The 18,405-nt window shown below is 41.1% G+C and overlaps 1 protein-coding gene across 2 annotated transcripts; it reads right to left on the bottom strand.

The window, feature by feature from the left end:
• Nucleotides 1–632: 632 nt before the first annotated feature.
• Nucleotides 633–17,628, bottom strand: kif5aa (kinesin family member 5A, a). Of its 2 annotated transcripts, none has more exons than XM_068597064.1 (29): nucleotides 17,001–17,628; nucleotides 14,404–14,491; nucleotides 13,256–13,329; nucleotides 12,800–12,904; nucleotides 12,587–12,635; nucleotides 12,089–12,144; nucleotides 11,894–11,981; nucleotides 9,538–9,662; nucleotides 9,292–9,396; nucleotides 8,418–8,566; nucleotides 7,768–7,916; nucleotides 7,450–7,628; nucleotides 7,119–7,187; nucleotides 6,763–6,969; nucleotides 6,461–6,607; nucleotides 6,072–6,260; nucleotides 5,832–5,949; nucleotides 5,574–5,635; nucleotides 5,175–5,284; nucleotides 4,848–4,949; nucleotides 4,548–4,608; nucleotides 4,309–4,380; nucleotides 3,753–3,857; nucleotides 3,149–3,365; nucleotides 2,797–2,971; nucleotides 2,393–2,472; nucleotides 2,159–2,198; nucleotides 1,919–2,004; nucleotides 633–1,442 (listed from the first exon to the last, which is right to left on the bottom strand). In XM_068597064.1, the coding sequence occupies exons 1-28, from the start codon at nucleotides 17,127–17,129 to the stop codon at nucleotides 1,926–1,928; spliced, it is 3,129 nt and encodes a 1,042-aa protein (XP_068453165.1). In that variant the 5' UTR covers nucleotides 17,130–17,628; the 3' UTR covers nucleotides 633–1,442; nucleotides 1,919–1,925. The 2 variants fall into 2 exon arrangements, with proteins under 2 accessions (XP_068453165.1, XP_068453164.1); XM_068597063.1 differs by having other exon boundaries at nucleotides 633–1,445; nucleotides 17,001–17,627.
• Nucleotides 17,629–18,405: the final 777 nt, after the last annotated feature.

The following is an 18,405-nucleotide window of genomic DNA, read 5'->3' as shown; positions in this document are numbered from 1 at the left end:
TCCTGTTACATGATGGAGGAGGAATCTGTGTATGAATGAACTTCAGGAGAACTACTGCTCTAATAAGAGCTTTTAAATCTACTTACAGCTACTGGTGTACTAAAGTCGCTGCTTTTTCTAGAGACTAAAGATTAGCTCCTATTGAGCGTTTGAAAGGATGTTAGTATACTGTAACAAGCGTAAAATGAGTAGCTCTAGAGGTAGTAATTACAAATGTATGCACATGACAGCGTGTTAGTTCGATCATCATGAGAAGTCAGCTCTTGTTAAGGCTCAATATAAAGACTCTCAAGGTGTGGGCGCAAAGCAGGGAGAAAGCCACAATAAATGTGGGCAACATTACATGAAATGTACAATGGGATCATACAGCTGCAACACCACAGTATCAAAGCAATTACAAAAGGTTTCCTTGACACCGACTGTTCAGTCTGGGCTGGGTTTCCCTGACACATGTTGCATCTTCTATTAAATTAAAACTAGACCCTGAAGTGTGTTCTGTGTCGTTTCTTCCTGTGTTTAAGCCACATTAACACAAAAGCCAGTTTTACTTTAAAGGAGGAAAACCATCTCTCTCTCTCTCTCTCTCTCTCTCTCTCTCTCTCTCTCTCTCTCTCTCTCTCTCTCTCTCTCTCTCTCTCTCTCTCTATCTCTCTCTCTCTCTCTCTCTCTCTCTCTCTCTCTCTCTCTCTCTCTCTCTCTCTCTCTCTCCCTCCCTCTCTCCCTCTCTCCCTCTCTGACATCTGTCCAAGTCGATCAGTCTGTTTACTCGCAGCATACCAACGACTGACAGGAATCAGGACACATGCAAAGATTTGAAAGTTAACCCGCTACGCGACATGCATGCAGAGTGTGGGTCTTCTGTTACAAGCTGGCGTTACGCACTACACTCTTATTTACGACAGAGAAAAAGGTCACGTCTGCCTACAGTATGTCATCCACATGATGCCCTTAAGAAGGTGTGCGCAGGGGACGGTGGAAGCTGTGCATTCACACAAACAGTTGCTGGTCAGAAACCTCTACTGGAGTATACAGGACTATTATTTACAACACATGTGTCCTAAGTCATCAGGGATGGACTCAGCCCTGTTTCAGTTCAACCACCTCAGGAAGTAATCAGCATAAGTGATATCTGGTGACAAATTGATTGGCCGAGAGATTGATGAGTTGATTAAGAGAAATTTCTGTATTTAAAAAAAGGAAAACCAATTCTGATTCAATTTACTTCCTGTACTGACTGAACTGGAAGGGACTGGACCTCAAACCTGAGGGCGGTCACCGTAGGAGTGGGAGGGGCTTCATTAAGTTTAAAGACTTTAGGGCTACAAATCTTCATCATCATCATCTTCTTCTTCTTCTTCATCAGCGATGCAGTGGTGGGATGGGGAGACGGGCTGCATGCAGATAGAGAGGAGGGTCCTTGGACGGGTACAGTGTTTGGTCATCTTCTGGAGAGAGACAATAAAAGGAAGTCAGCGTTTGGAGGTATACAAAAAAATAAAAAGTTCTGTTGAATGATTATAAATACATTTTCTTATATTTATTATTAAAGAACCATCACAATGTTTTTTTGTTTTAACAATTTAAATCAAATATGCTTTCCCCTATGTCGTATGTGTACAAATTGTAAAGCCATCCAAAGCAAATTTGTGATTTTGGGCTATACAAAATGAACTGAAGTTAATTGAATTGATTTCATTGCCACACATTTTACAAAGTGTGAAAAAACGTTGTCGACTGACCATCAGACAATGGTTTCTAGTTCATGGCAGTTTGTAAGAAAGACAATTTGCAGTAACTTTTTCTTCTTTTGCCTGACACAGCAAACTCCTAAGCCTTCAAAGCTTTTGCGAGCAACTTGCACATACAAAGAATATTTGAAAGTGTGCCCGTGTGTGACTTGGTGTACTTTGTTAATCACCATGGCATTAACTTGCAGCGGTCTCCTGCTGAATGACGTAATGCCTGTTTGAATCATCCACCTCGCTGCCACAGTGAACATCACTTCTGTTGATGCAGAAACCCAACACTCAATACACAACCAACTAGACTGATAACAACATCTACATTGTTAGATAACAAGAACAAATGTATTTATTCCAATCTAGTCTGACGTTATTTAAGTGACCAGAAGCAATAAATAGCTAACTGAGATCCTCACCTGTTGTCATTGATGTCTCTCGTTTCACTGATGTTGTTACCTGTTGGAAACAAAACAATATTTTGATTTCATTAAATAATACTAAGTGATCATTAATTGATAAATTGATCCACGAAATTGAAAAATAGAATATACAGGACGTTATTCATAACAATAAATATCTAGCACGATTAACAGAACTATCACGTATCAAAAACAGATTTGAAATCTGTGAACGTGTGCCTTCGTGCTTACCGTTTTCAATGTTGAGTGGGAAGGACTCCAGTATGTCTCCAGTGTATCTGCCTGCTCTGTAGCCCAGCGCTGTGGACACTCTGTGTAAAACACCACAGAGGAAAAACAGACAAAAACAAGGTCAAACATGAGTGCAGTATAATGCGCTACCAGTGAGGGAGACTTGTCAGGACCAGTAATTCAAAAAATCCCAAAGGAGTAAAAAGGAACATAATGTTAAAGCAATATTTAATATGAGGAACAAGCCTGCCAGTTGTGTAATAAAGAAATGACCGTGTTTGAATGAATGACCTCTACAAACACCGCAGGATGCTCTATTTTGTGAGGACCAATGCAGAATCTTCCTGACTTCTGTCAGCTGACATCTGTCACTGTGAACAGTGAAAGGAACGATTTAAACTCACGCGTTGCTCTGGACAGAGTTGGGGTTGCAGTTGACGCTGGTGGCGCTCGGCTGTGTCCCGCTGCTCTGGAAGAGGGCGTTGCTGTAGGTGTTGGCTTGTTCAGTGGCACGGATGTAAGTGTAGAACGGGTTGGTGGGAGAGCAGACGGGCAGCTGCTTCGGTCTCACAGGCTTGGCTGTCGGGATGATAAAGTAATGCAAAGTAGGGCAGAACTGGGATTAAAATGAGTTATGGCAGGTTAAATAAAAGTAAGAAAACATTTCAAATGTGATGCATGTCAGACATTTCACTTCAGAAAATTCCAATACACAAACAAAAGCATAAATCAAACGAGAACGCTTCATTGCAGTACCGATCTGTGCTGCATGAGGGCGCCTCAGGGCGCTCTTTGCCCTCATGGCATCCTTGATGCGGTCCACCTCCTGCTGGTAGCGGCGGCGGTCCATCATTGCGCCCTCTTTGGCGTCCCTCAGTGCATTCTCCAGGGCCTTAACTCTCTCAGCAGTAGACCGAAGACGTTTCTCCAGCTTTGGAAGCTCACAGCGCAGATCTGCATTGTCACGTACCAGCTGGAGGTGACAGAGGGAGGGGGGATGAAATGGGGTGGGAAAATTTAAATATTATAAATAATGGAAGGAAAAAAGACATGCAGTAATATGATGATAATTGAGTTGTTCAGCACAATTTGCTGATGTCACAAACAGCATATGGGTTTGAACATAAAGTACTAGTTACATTCCTTAAAGTGTGTTCAAAATAGCAATACATAATCTTTCTGTTCTGCACCCTCTAAAGTCAGGCTCCTGGTTGTGCACTTTTGGCAACTAGCAGGCAAATTGTCCACCAACATTTGCTGTATCTCTTATATTGAAAATATAACAATTACACATTTCCTGCAGACTGCGTTTACATCGCTAAATGTAGAGTTCCTCTTCTTCTTTCTGCATTTGTCTCACCTGTTTGTGAACCTTTGTAAGTTGGTCCAGGTTATTCTCAAGAAAGGAAATCTTCTGCTTCTGGGTGCAAGACCCCCCACTATCATCAGGCTCCATTTCGGAACTCTGCAGAGAGAAAGGCAAAGCCTGAAGGTTAAGAAAATACATAGAAAGAGACGTCGAGTAAGAGGTTTTATATTATACTAATGCAGAAGGTGAGTGTAACACCGGATGGGGGCTGACAAAAGCGTTCATAAATACCAATGACTCACTGATTATGTAAGAAGACATCTTTAAATTACTTGTGAGTTGTGGAACAAAACCTTCCACCTTATCATATATACAATATATTTACAATATACGGTATAATGTGCCAAACAAGCACCTTTTAGGCTTAAATTTTGCATTGTCACATATGAGATCTTTAAGTTGGACCTTTGGTCCACTCTTCACAAAAATGTAATGTCTTTTGTTAAAAATTGAAAAGTCAATGGTTTGATAAATGGGTATTCAGGCCACTCAGTTTCCTTAACATGGTTTGATCACTGCCCGCTCTCATCATCTTGGACCTGCTTACTTTTTTAACCCGCGACGTGAGGTCTTGAACGAACAGCTTGCGCAGGTTGTGGAGGGTCTGGAGCTCGCGGGCCTGGAGGACAGACAGATGAAGAGGAGATAAGTAAGACAACTCTGGATGTAAGACAAAGGTTGTACAAGAGAAAGAGGAGCAGACCGAGGTAATGCAGGAGAGAGACAGATACACAGCGGGGGACAATGAGCCAGAAGAGACAGAAATTAGGTGTATATTTTACTCACGACGGTCTCCTCCAGACCCTTTAAGTCCTGTTTAGTCTGCTCGTGGCGCTCATGCAGGAATCTGACAGAAACAGCAAAAGCATCATTATAAGACAATGTGTTATGTACTCCAGGACAACGCAATAACCTATGTGTTGTTTTGAGTGCCCTCTGCTGGGATTTAATAGAAATGAGAGAGGACCCACATCAATTATATACTTAAATGATTGGATAATCGCTATGTAAATAGTTTCACATCAAGTACTCCATACTAACATTTCTTTCGACCACACTGAGTAATAAAGCCTCCACTAGACTTACGAGAGCTCCTCCAGGCGCTCACTCTTGGTGGTGTCCTGAGTCTTCAGGCGCTCAAAGTCAGCACGAACCTGAGCGAGCTCAATCTCCAACTTGGAGTTACGACTGGAGACGTGAACAAAAGCAGAAAAATAAAGGAAAAAGAGAAAGTGAAGACTTGAATGTACAGCAAACCTGATTGTTGGACAGACACGCAACGACTAATGTATGAAAAGAAGTGTGCAACATTGTCAATAATAATAACATTGTATTATAGGTGATTATCACATCAATAGCGACATAGTAATAAATTATCTATAAATAGAAAGTACTAATTAAATAGTCACGGACTCGGTTAGCTCATCAATGATCCTCTGCTTCTCATTGATCTCATCCCGCAGGCGGGCCAGCTGCTTGTGGTGGAGGCCACGGTGAGACTCCCCCTGATGACGAGGAACCTTCTGCAAATGAAAAGAGAGGCTGGCTTAAAACTAGAAAATGAATATAGAATAAAAAGCCATATAATCCATTTGAGATTATTCTTTGGAGCGAGAGAGTTTGAGCAGCCCTCTTTGTGCAACAAAGACAACATCCGTTTATCACTAGTATCAGGAAATGGAACATGGAGTCAGATCTGAAAATCAGTACTTGTATTGCTTGTATTCTATTGTGGGGTGACAGTCTGCCCATATCACACCTATCGTCAATATACTCAGATTTCACACAAAAAAACCTGACAAGGCTTCTCACCTTCACATTTCCATCCTCCATCTCTCCCTTCTCTCCTTCTTTCTCCTCAAGCAGAGAGTTATCTGTTATAAGACAAAAAGAAAGCATTAACCACAGAGCAACAGCCTCATATCATCTTTATGCAATTTCCAGAGGAGTCTTAAAAAGAGGATGGCTAAACTATTCCGCATTTCATTTGGGGTGCATTTTAATCTTGCAGCTGTGTTAATATGTTTTTCAACAGTATTTTTTTTGTGTATATGTACGCGACCCATGTACCTTGCTCTTGCAGCTTGGCCAGCTCTTCGCTCAGGGAGTCGTGGCTCTCCTCCAGCAACCTCTTCTTCTGCTCCACGCTCTGCATGTACTCCGTCAGCGAGCGGATCTTAGCTTCATGCTGCACAAAACACAAACGAACACACAGGAAAAACGAGTCGTTACAAAACCCAGCTAAACCAGATGACAATAAAGGACTTATTAATGCTGCCTTTCATCAACTCCATGTCTTCCATCCCTCACCTGAGAGATGAGGAGCTGGCAGGAGGAGAGCTCCCTGCCGGTCTCCTCCATCTTGCGGTGACACTCCAGCTGCATGTTCTCCAGCTGGCGGCAGCGCTTCACCATGCTCTTCACCTCAGACTTGATCTTGCTGATGTAGAGGCGAGCCACCGTGAACTCCTCCTCGATCGCACCGCTGATCTCCACCGGCTGAGGGTTGGGAGAAAAAATACGAAATGATTATTATAATTTATTATATTAATACTTATTTTCTCTTCCATGGTTTCTCCACCAGTCAGGACAAACAGGAAGCTCAATCAAAACACTCACTCTCGTAGGTCTACCTACACTTTATGTACATTTTGACCTTTAAGCTTAACTTTTTTGGACCCTTCCAACATCCAACTCACCAGCTTGATCTCTCCGTTGCCCACAATGTTGCTGAACTCGCTGAGGTCCCTCATCAGACCATTGAGGACGTCAGCGATGCGTTTCCTCTGCTGCCCGCTCACTTCCTGCATACGAGACAGCTCTGCCTCCAGCTCCATCAGACTGGCCTAGAGAGAAGAAGACAGGAAGCAGTAAGCATCAGTGATGCACGCTCCTTTTTCCAATAGCAAGCAAGCAAGTGTCCTTCTGTTCCACCTCCTGTCTCTGATTTTAGCTTTCCTTCTGTAAATCTCACATTCCCACCAGTCTTCTTAAAACCTACCATTTTCTGGGACAGTTGGTCGGCCAGCAGCTGGTTCTGCAGGCCTTTCTCCTCCACCTCCTGGCTCTTCTGGTCGTAGTTAATGGCCAGCTCCTCCAGAGCTTGCAGAACTTCCTTCACCTCGGCCTTGGCGCAGTCACTCTCCACCTGAAGCCTGCCAAGTTCAGCCTGGACCTTGTCCCCATCGCCCTTGGATGAGGCCAGGAGCTGTAGGGAGGGAATTCAGTGTTGTCCGGTCCTCAATTATGCTGTTTGAAAGTTGTAGCTTGGTATTAAGTTTACGTTTAGAATAGAGTATCCACTCAACTTGTGTGCATACAGTGTGTATTCATCTGTGTGAGTTTGTGATGACTGACCTCATCCTGGTCCAGCATCTGCTGCTTCAGTTTCTCCCCCAACTGGCAGTGCAGGTTGATCTCATCATCCTGAGTAAACATTATATTATCATTAATACCAACCTCACTACCATCCAGACTCCATGTGTGTATGAATGTATGTGATACTAAAATGTTATTGGCTTTTGACTACTTTATCCATGATTGTTTTACATTTATAAATGAGAAAGACATAAAATGTTCCTGTATGTCTTTCATTATACAAGATAACATCTGTATTTGCACAGTGCTTCAGGGTGGAATTACTTAATGTACAGGCAAAAACTGTCCGTTGTAATTAGTATGTTTAGACCTTGTCATCCAGCTGCTTGTACAGCTTGCGGATCTCCTCCTCGTACTTCTGCCGCTCCTCCTCGGAAATGCGGACAACAATGGAGGAGGTGTCATTGTCCAAAATGGGACGTTCCTCTACTGTCTCGAAACGGGTCACAATATCTTCCGTGGTCTGCTCTGTCGTAGGCACGTCCTCTCCTGAGGGGAGGGATCCGGCGACAAAGAGGACAGAGAATTGAATACATCAGAATAAGGAACTTTTGTTTATAATTCAGCACAGAAGAGCGGACGTTACGCAGCTGAAACGAGGCCTCAGAAAACACTGAATGTGTCACACCGTTTCTCCAGCGGTTGAGCTCCAGCTCCAGCTTCTGGATGGTTTCCTTCATAGTTTTGTTCTTCTCCTTCTCCTTCTCAAACTTCCTCTTCCACTGTTCCGCCGTCAGCTCCAGGTTGATGGAGGCGGTGTTCCTGATGGTCTTGGCACTGTGACAGAAGAAGACAAAGACAGAGAGACACAAGGGGATCAGACGTGAATCACTTTGTTAGGAATGGACTGATGATCAGTGTTTGTGTTTGATTAACAGTTGCACTTGGTAATGCCCCCAAAACTCAGCTTCATGTTGGACAAACAGTTCAAATGTCATCTGACTAGTATGAAAGGAAAGTTATAAGTTATAATGCCAGATTATTTTAATATTTGGTGAACTTGAGTCTTCTGGCTAAAAAAGAAATTCATACCTCCCTGGTGAAAGATATAGTCAAGTAGGCAGTGTGAGCATCTGTATCTGCCATGTTTGTATTTTAGGTCATGCCCAAAACGGTTCCTTGCCGTCCCTTTGAGGGGTAACTATAATCAGTTTGTGTTCTTTCATAAAAACATCACTTATGACTTATTACATGACTTAAGACTTATACAAGGAGTTGATTCTCATGCTCATGTTGTACAATACAATGTATTGCAACTGTTTCCATAACTGTATTCACCGTTGTCCAAACATCAGAGTTGACTTGGTCTCCGCGTCGTTGTAGCTGGAGGGAGAGCAGCAGATGAACATTGTGGTACGACAGTTTCCTCCAAGGGAGTCCTGCAGGATGCGGGTCATTTTGCTGTCACGGTACGGCACGTGGCTTTTCTGCAGGAGATAGAAGGAGGGAGTGGAGGGTGGAGGAGGTGAGAAGGGGGATGGAGGGAAGATGATGAGCGAGGAAGCAGAGAGAATGAATGGGAGAAGAAAAGAAAGGAAGATTGATTACATGTCTGATTTTGCTCTTCTGCAGTGATTCATCACCATTATATATAACAAGGGGGCAAAACAACCACAAAGAGACACACAAAAAAAACTGCAAACCAACTACAAAGAGGCACAAAACATCAACAAGAGGCAACACAACTATAAAGTCAGTGTCTTGCTACTATGTAAGAGAGGTGGTGCGGCCTTTTGCATGTCTGTGCCACGTGTACATGAGTCAGAAATGAGAGTGCATTGTTATTTGTTACAGCATCTGAACCTGGAAATTAAACATGTTTTAATTGAAGTTAAATCTCAAAGTTCTACAATCAAAGTAAGCTGAAGTTGTGAAAAGGGTACATATGTGTACCTACACTTAAATGTGGAGAAACTACTTTATATCCGCTCCATAATATCTCACATATTGGCTCAATACTGACACAGCAAAACCGAGACGAAAACATACAGTAAGCACGACCACTTTTCGCCACTTCAGCACTATTTAGTTGATCTATTTGACTTTGATGCAGATCTGCATTCCTGCTGATCTACTTTACTGTACATTGTAAGTCTCTGTTGTTCCTCTACTGTCTATCCAGATTCAGGTAAGCGGGGTTAGGTTAGCTCACCGTGCCCTCAGCCAATGCAGAGATGACATTTCCCAGAGCAGACAGAGACTTGTTGATGTTTTTAGCCTCATCGAGTACGGCTCCTGCAGCTCCAGTCTTACTGACCTGGAAAAAAGAGTCAGAAAAGTCCAACATGAGAGATAAGCAGCTGAAGAAAACACACAGGAGGCATTTATTTGAATCAACTGAATCGCAGGTCGGGCGTTGTTGATATGTAATCAATCTTTCCCTCAGAGTGTATCTTACCTTCTCACTGCCAGCCAGATCCACCAGGTACAGTTTTCCACACAGTTTTTGCTCAGTCTCCACGTGCTCCTGCTTGATGTTGATCAGGAAGATGCTGTGGCTGCGAGAACTGTGCTCGTTCATGTCTGCACAAAGACACAAGCGTCGGTTGTACCAAAAGGTAAAAAGAGGCTTCACTGGAGTCTTTGAGCTTTTGATGATAAAACCCACTTTTCTGACACATAAATCATTCACAAATGGGATCTCGTTGAACTTTAAAAAACAATTGGAAATGTTCTGAACTATGAGTAATCATGGAGATTTCAACTGGAAAAAGGGACGAATTCACCACTTAAATATGAAACACTGACGCACATGTAAATCTTGATTTTTTTTTACGAGACGTTACTGCAGCTTAATGGTATATTGTCGTATCACAGAGCAGATCACTGGCTACCCTGATCTAAAAGCCCCTCTTCATCGGACAGAAAGTAAGTTCAGGTTTCACTGCAGACAATATCTGCGATCAGCACGCACTCTGCAGCACCGTGAGTCAGCAGCATCAGCCAGGAAACAGAGAATTCTGCGCTGCTTTGTGAACGCAGCCTCAGGCAACTCACATCCACTGCTGCATACATCGAGCTGGTTTTCAAAGCTAGATTGTTAGAGGATTTGATCGTTAACACATTTTTTTTAAACGTTTTGTATTATTTCTGCTCTCCTCGGCAAACAGTAAATATTGTATGAACAAGTATATAAGTATACAATCTATTCTAATATGGCCTCCATACTAAAATCCATGGAATCTAAAGCCTATGCCTCAACCTATCTCTGCATGCCCGTTATACAATCCTATTGCAAGGACGCTGTTAATTTGAAGTCGCAACATACAGGCAGATGTGAATATTTATAGCAATTTCTCACTTAGATAGATAGATATGTACTTTATTAATCTCCAAGGGGAATTTTTTTGTCAAAGTAGCGACCCACATTTACAGACACTTTGTGGCTTAGCTCAGTGTTTAAAATATGAGTTGGGTCAGACACAATTTTATTGTGTTTATAATTTTGTCTGTCTGGTAGATCTGCTTAATGGATAAATGATTCACGTACACATTTTCCATTTTCTTTACCTTACATAAGACACAAAAAGCTCTGGAGATGACTTCACCCACTCTAATTAAATCTTTAACTGGATCCAGACAGCCCCAAAGTGCATACTTCCTTTCCAACAGATCTACTATAATAATAATGTGATTTCTGAATACAGATTAAGCATAACTGTGCATAGGCCTGTTATACTGTAATGGATGGTATTTTAAAGTGTTACTGTAAACACATCTTGAACAGCATCAGTAAACAATGAAGACAGATTGAGTTGTCTTTTGACTTATTTATAGTGCAGCATTCTCTAACACGCTACGCTTCACTTCTTTCAACAACACAACACAATATAATTAAATGAATTAATAATACAAATTAAATTTCAACCCTTTTTGTAAATGTGGCATGAATGTCTGTGGGTCATACAGCAACATGTAAATGTTTGCGTCTGATAACCAGTTTGTTAAATTAAAAAATGTAAATGATAATGTAACTTTCTGTTCTGCTCTCAGAGAAACTGAGCAAATGGTCTGAAAGTAACTTTTATGTCACTGTAATCCAACTAATCTGGTCGCATATCAATTAATGTGTGACGTCACTGTGAATTAATATTCATTAATGAATATATTAACTGTGAAGTAATCACATGAAGTCATAGTGACTTGATCCTTTCCTACCGGTGAGTCATGCGGTATAAAACATAACTTAAGTCTATGATTTGTACCTTTATTGTTTAGGGTTTATTTTTAATGTGAGTTCACTCTGACATGTGATTCATCTCTTAAAACATGCATGCAGAGCATCATTGTCAGGAAGCTGGACGGCAGTAATTCAATTTTTGTACTGTTTTGCTTTGGTTACTCTCTCCAAACTCCAAATAACTGCCCAAAGCTGTCCGTTACATGACGGTGGATCCCATCTGACAGAATCTCATTTATTTTCATAGGAATGAATGAAGAACATTATAGCCATCTGTAACACGCAGATTACATAACGTGACTCAATGACACATGAACGGAGCTGTCACTTCACGCATCAGTAGCGGGTCGTGAGTGTTACTGCTGGCACTGACGAGGAGCTGGCTCGGGTATGGACGTGGAAGAACAAGATAACTTACTGTATTATGATATTGTTATTTATTTTTACAGGAAGCATTTGTCTTTTGGGATTTTTTTTATGATCTATATAAATAAAACAATTAAATGAATGCAAATGTCATAGATACACTTTATATCCTTTGTTGCAAGAACAATACTCTTAGATAAAGACTCACTGGTCACAGCAACGTGGCGGGCTGCTTTGCCCTCGTCAATCACATCCATCACCTCATCAGGACTGGAGACAAAACGCTCAGTGCATCCCTGAAGAGAGGAGAGGAGAGACAGAATATGAGTCATATTCAATATCATGGATGTGATGAAGCCCACAAACAGATTATCATCCAAAAACACAAAGCACTTTCACAAACCTTGACAAATGGCACCCTATTCTTATCCTCATGGACAGATAGGTTGGTCTTTGTCACTAAAATAAAAAGAGAGCGAGTGTAAAATGAGGAAGGAAAACACTAAATTCAGGCACCAAGTCACTATTCAAAATACGAACATATAATTGAATATATTGCAGTATTGCTTTCATATATTTATTCAACTTCTCTCATTTAATATAATCCCTGCTGAGTCAACACGTGTGTCGGCATTATTTACTCTTATCTTCTTATGTATCTATTCCCAGAGGGAAGTGAACTCGTTAAATGTGTATTTCACCTTAATTAATGAATCAATGTATTTCAATTAATTTATAAACCTGGACTTCAATAGCTTATATGTATTCCAGCAACATTTCTGCTCATGTTCAAACTGTTCTGTCATAAAACAAACAGCTTTTTTGATAATAAAAATGATTGCTTTAGACAGTTTAGTAGTCACTGTTGCAGGTGATCCATAAAGAGTTTAATAGCACTAACCATCCAGAAGGTCACGGATTTTGTCCATGTAGATTTCAAAGTATGAAACCTGATGGAGAAGAAGAAGAAAAAAGACACCAAATTCAGATCATGTTAAAATGTGTCAACATGAAGTGCATGCAAGTTTTTTTTGTTGAACTGTTTGCAGACAAAAGATAAAGATTATTACAAGAAAAGAAGGAAAAGACCAGGAGCAGAACACAACACGGATACCTTGATGTGGAATTCCAGGTTTTCATCCATTGAAAAGATGTGATTGAAAATGTCCTCAGCGATGCGAGGAATGATTCCCATCCCATGACGGTCGTGCAGCTTGCCCTGAAACAGGAAGTCACAGATAAAAGCGTGAGATTGTGATAGCTGTGCAGGGTCAAAGGAGAACAACAGGAGACTTCTATGCAACAACCACTTCAATATTACTGTTATACGTCAAAGCTGTCGAAAGTAAATGTCTTGGCAGTAGTGTCATAAAAGTGACTGTGAGACCTGCTACCAGTTTGATATTTGATTGTATTTTATTTAATAATTGTGAAAACAAATGTGTAATAAATACAACTATCATGAAGACCCAAAACCCCCAGAAATGTTTGATGAAAAAAAACCCATTGAAACACAAAACAACTTAAATCAACACAGACATCAACCTGCTTTGTTGCTCTGATACTGTACCTCCATGGTGTGAGTCTTCCCGGAGGCGGTTTGTCCATATGCGAAGATAGTGCCATTGTATCCACCCAGAACATCTTTGAGAAAAACAGGACCACAAATAAGCATGTTTCAAGCTGGGAGCACAAAGGGCTTTCCATAGATAGCAGATCAATACCAATACACAATATAAAGGAAATAAATAAATAAATAAAAGCACACAATTATAAGGCCATATAAAATACACTGACAGATGTAAAAAAACATATATGGTAGGACACGTGAACTTATTAAAATAAACTTAAAATCAAAGGGGTTGCAGAACAGAGCTGTATTTAAAATGAATGAAATAATTAAATAAATTAAATGAATTGTCAGGTGGTTGTTGATTTTAAAAAAAAAGTGTCTTAAGCCAGGATTTAAAAGCGGAAACAGTGTCAGCGGATCAAATACTGCGGTGCCAGTAAAGTTCCTGACCTGGACTCTGGAACCGCGAGCAGGTGATCTGAGAGGCATTTTTGCACAACATGGAGGTAAATGCTCTGATGTATTCTGGTACCAGGCCAAGCAAAGCCTTCTAAGTAACGAGTCAAATTGTTAAATGGATTCTCAAGGAAATTGTCAGCAGTCTGGCTGCAGAGTTCTGCACAGTCTGAAGTTACATCTCAGACACTGAGGCAGGTGAACAAAGTTGTACTACACTAGTCCAGTCGTAAGGAACTAAAAGCATGAATCATTCTCTTTGTATTGCTGAAAGATAACATTTCTCTGATGTTAAAGATATTCCTGAGTTGGTAGAAACATGATTGTACCAATTTTGTGTGTTATGTCCAAAGCTCAGCTTACTGTCGACCCCCAGGTTCTTACAGTGGCCTTAAGATTTGAGGACAAGGGGACCAACCAGCGGCTGAACGTGATTACAGAGATAGTTCAGCTGCAAAAGGTTTTGTAACATCCAGTCTCTCACATCACCGAAGAAGCTCTGTAGTTTGACTAGCTTGTTGTATTTAATAGAGAGATATAACGTTTTATCGTCCGCATAACATAGAAACGAGATGTAATGGTGCTGAATGAGATGCGAGGGAGAGGAAGCATACACAGTTATAAGACCACAACACATATACATTTCCGATATGTGAAATATCTTCACGTGGCTAATCATCCATCCGTACCTTTGACAATCTGCTTAGCGCAGGTGTTGTACACCTGCTCCTGGGTGGTGTTGGTGGGAAACACTCGATCAAACGCGTAGGACTTCCCCTGTGAAGACCATGAACAACAACTAACAATTAACAAAAAGCATAAAATATATAATATAAAGGGGATTATACTCAAATTGAGATCATATTTTTCAGTTTAATCTCAGGATATTCAAGTAAATCAAAGGTCTGCTGTTTCATCTTAGATACTTTCAAATCTATTTTCTAGCAGCTAGTCATCAGGCTGAGGTTTGGGAAATGATGTCAGCCGTGTGACGTGTCCAGTGACTCATTCATCACCTGTTTGTCAACCTGACCATTAAGAAAAATGAGAGATGCAATGGGGGAGAAGGAAAACACACATTAATGTTACTGGCCAACACACAATATTGTTGTCAGGTTTTAAGAAAACCTAAGTAAATAAAACATTTATAGAAAATACATTAAGTTACAGACGATAGTAGAACAGGTCGTACAAAGAGGAAACAAGACTTAAGTTTCTCAGAACAGTATCTTGTATGAAAACTACCAGATGTACAAACTACAAAGAAGTAGGTCAGAAAATGTATAAAGATGAATCTCCTACGCACTGTTTCCAGAATGTTAAATGACTGCAAAGCTCAGTAGAAAAAGCAGAGCATGACAACACACGAACGTTCTTTGAGTTTTACACTGATGTTCCCACATTTTGTAAGAGCGTTGGAAGCCAAAGCCACAGGAATGCATTGTTTTATTTCACAATATGCCTGTCCCAAAAATTAATCAGCTCGGCCTAAAATACAAACACTCTTGCGTGAAACACAGACGAGTGAGTCAGCCCTGACAAGCCTTGCTGCAGAAATCCAGCTATGAAATCTCTGAATTTCACAGAAGGCCACAATGCAACACAATAAGATGAGCTGCCAGAACAGGAGCAGTATTAAATGTCATTAACAGATTGAGTTGTCTGCAGACCACAGGCAGAGTAAACCCTCATGACAGAGTGATTTATCAGGGAGTCAATTTCAGTCACAAAGGGAGGCATGGAGGGATGAAGAGATGGGGAGGAGGCACAAAAAGAGAAATACAAATAGTGATGATGAGCAAAAGAGGGACAAGGGTGAGAGTCGAAGAGGCAGATGCAAAATAGAGAGAGAGAAAAAGAGACACATTGCATGGAAAGACAGAAAGAGAGACAGACAGACGGTCTAAGCTGGAGACAAGAAAACCCAAATCGGCCTGTGATGCATGAGCTCGCCGGATGATTATTGATCCTTTTTGTGGGCAATTAGAGAGATCAGTTTCTGACGCCACTGTTCATCGTCATGCTGAGAGGAGAGAGGAAGGTCAGGCTGAGATGTTTTCATTATTGCCAGAGAAAGTTTCTTACACTGCATCCATGAGCCTAGAAAACCAAAGCTAACTCTTCCTCTCCGTACAGCACTCTAAGTCAGTCAGTCCTAAAGACTGAGAGGGATTTTATTTAGTATCCAGATGAATTATCAGAATTTCTTTTATAGTCATTAATTTAACATGTATATCTGCAGTTCACCTTCAGACCACATGAGGGAGCCTGAATGTTTGTGTTATTCTGACAATCATAGTCTGTTTATAACATTTAATCTAATAAAGAAACGTTCTGTTTGTGTTAATGATTAAGGAAATTAAACGACTTTACTCGGTCTAAATGTATTTATTTGTATTTGCACGTGTATATGTTATCAATAGCACGTGCATACAACAAAGTTGTGATTTATCAAACATACGTATACGCATAGTCATTCTTTTCAGAACTTATAGATAAAACTTGTTGAGAATTGATTCAAAATGGAGTGTAATTTTTATAAGTTGGTCCTCAGAAAGAAAACGTTTGGGAAACAATGTTGTCGTCATGTATGTGTTTCTTTCCTTTCTCAGACATGACATACTTGGTAAAGAACAAAACAGGTAAACCCGGCAACACATTCAGCAAAACATATGTATAATCATTTAAATTTTTATCACACTGAAAGTGTTTCAAATGATTTGGCCTCCAGAGATGGAATCAATTGAAATGAATATCTCTGAATTTAAAATCAATGGCCAAATTACTAATCTAAAAGATATTGATGCAACAAAAGATATTTTTGTTTTTACAGAAAATACTTTGAAATAAGTTTAATTTGTTTTATGCTTTGTATTTTTAAGATTGTGTTTTAGACACAAAAATGTAATAAATTGGTAATGTTTTGCTGTGATGAATAAACTAATAGTATTTTTCTTCAATGTGAACTCCAATGTCCTGAAAGTGTGTATGTTATGTTGGCATCTCGCGATATGCTTGACGAGGTGCGCTATGTTTATAACAACATCAAAACTACAAAGTGCAGACCAGCTGATGCAGGAGGCCAGTTTGCGCACTTTGACAACACAACATGAATTTATGCTTTGTCATGTTCAGGAACAGACAGCTTGTCGGGGGAAAGATACGACATCTCCCTGTGCTGACTGATCATGTTTTGCTGGCCAGCCACGACCCAAAATGACGAGTCGAGCTGATGATTTATTGATGAAGGGCCTGCATGCACAACAAAGCGCCTTCGTGTACTCACCCCGACTGTGACGGTGTCATCCCCTTGGAATTTGGGGATGAACTGGTCCCCACGCACAATCTCCGACTGGTTGAGGGGACGAAAGCGACACAGCACTTTTATGTTACACTCCGCAGGGACATCGGCCATTGCGCAGATTCAAGGAGGAGGAAGGATGCTGCTCCTTTCTGCTGAGCGGAGAGATGCTGCTGAGGCTGGAGGCGAGCTGATGGCTGATCGAGGCCCGACCTGACCGTCAAAATAAACGAGGGATGCGCGGGGACTTCGTCCTTCTTCGTCGACAGGACTGCGTGGACGGTGCAGAGGCTGGACGGTTTATCCTGACGGGAGGATGCAATTGATTTGTGCGCAGCTGGACGGTTTTTGCTTGTCGCAGAGAAGCAGGTGGAATCAGATGTCAAGTCACAAAACGATCGCCTACATCATTAAAAACCACAGACTGTGACGTTACTCGGTTGTCCTTTTCCTTTGTTTGACGCCGTCTTTCTCTTGAGTATTTTTGTTTCTTCTTCTCCTTTTCGGGTGCGGCGGTGAATGTGCGTCAGGCCGGCTGAAGGTGATATGCTGCTGGAAGGGCAGTGGGGTAAAGCTGCTGCTGATCGGCCTGAGATGGATGCCACAGCGCCCTCTATTGGCGAGTAAAGGAAGGGCGTGGTCTGCATCCGTCTCATTAAAGTGGTACCCACAGCCTCATCTCAGGCAGGCGGAAACCATGAGGCCCGCGCGGCTGCGTCACATCCTTACAGAGCCGTCCAGGATAACTTCATCACTTTCAGACAGGCTCGATGATGCAGCGACTAATCTTCAAAGTCATACTTTAGCCCTTCTCCGATGCCACACTATTTCTTGGAAGCTGAGAAACAATGATGGGAAGGCAGTGGAGTATTGATTCAAAGATATGTTTGGGCTTCCTTCTGGGCTCCTTGAGGGAGCATCAGTGTCTGGTGAGACGAGGATGATGCAGCACAAAGTCAAACCTGAAAACACATTACCATGCCCTTTGAATAAAGACTGACCAATACTTTCTTACTATGAGTAAACAAATTCGGCCACGCAACTCTGCAAATACATTTTCATTAATCCTGGATATTTACATGCGTCAATACACAATTGTGAGGCATTGTTCCAGATCCTACCTTAATGTCGTTTTTTTTATTAAATCCATAACAATTTCTAAGTTACCCTGATAAACGACAGATGAACAAACTTACCTCAAAACACAACTTCCTTTACTTAAGGTATCACATTTGGATTTGTAATTTACTAAAGGTCAACAGCAATACACAAAATAAAAAATGCTGTAACAATAAAACGTTAGTGCAATTGTTAAGAGGTTTTAAAAATATCAAACAAACATCTTGCTATTTCTTGACCCAACAGCCTACAATGCTTCACGCAACTTCAT

This window comes from Clinocottus analis, unplaced genomic scaffold, assembly GCF_023055335.1.
Source record: "Clinocottus analis isolate CAN_PGR_092001 unplaced genomic scaffold, fCliAna1.0.p SCAF_4, whole genome shotgun sequence".
Lineage (NCBI taxonomy): Eukaryota > Metazoa > Chordata > Actinopteri > Perciformes > Cottidae > Clinocottus > Clinocottus analis.
The sequence above is the reverse complement of the archived record's forward strand: the minus strand, read 5'-3'. Positions and strand labels throughout refer to the sequence as shown.

Bases quoted from the DNA above. Each gene is read 5' to 3' on its own strand.
- kif5aa (XM_068597064.1), bottom strand. From the start codon at position 17,129: ATGGCCGATGTCCCTGCGGAGTGTAACATAAAAGTGCTGTGTCGCTTT. The intron at 5,950-6,071 runs GTGAGGGATGGA...TGTTTTGTGCAG, and splicing joins GCCAGCTCCTCATCTCTCAG to CATGAAGCTAAGATCCGCTC. The intron at 5,636-5,831 runs GTACATGGGTCG...GTCTTATAACAG, and splicing joins GGCCAAGCTGCAAGAGCAAG to ATAACTCTCTGCTTGAGGAG.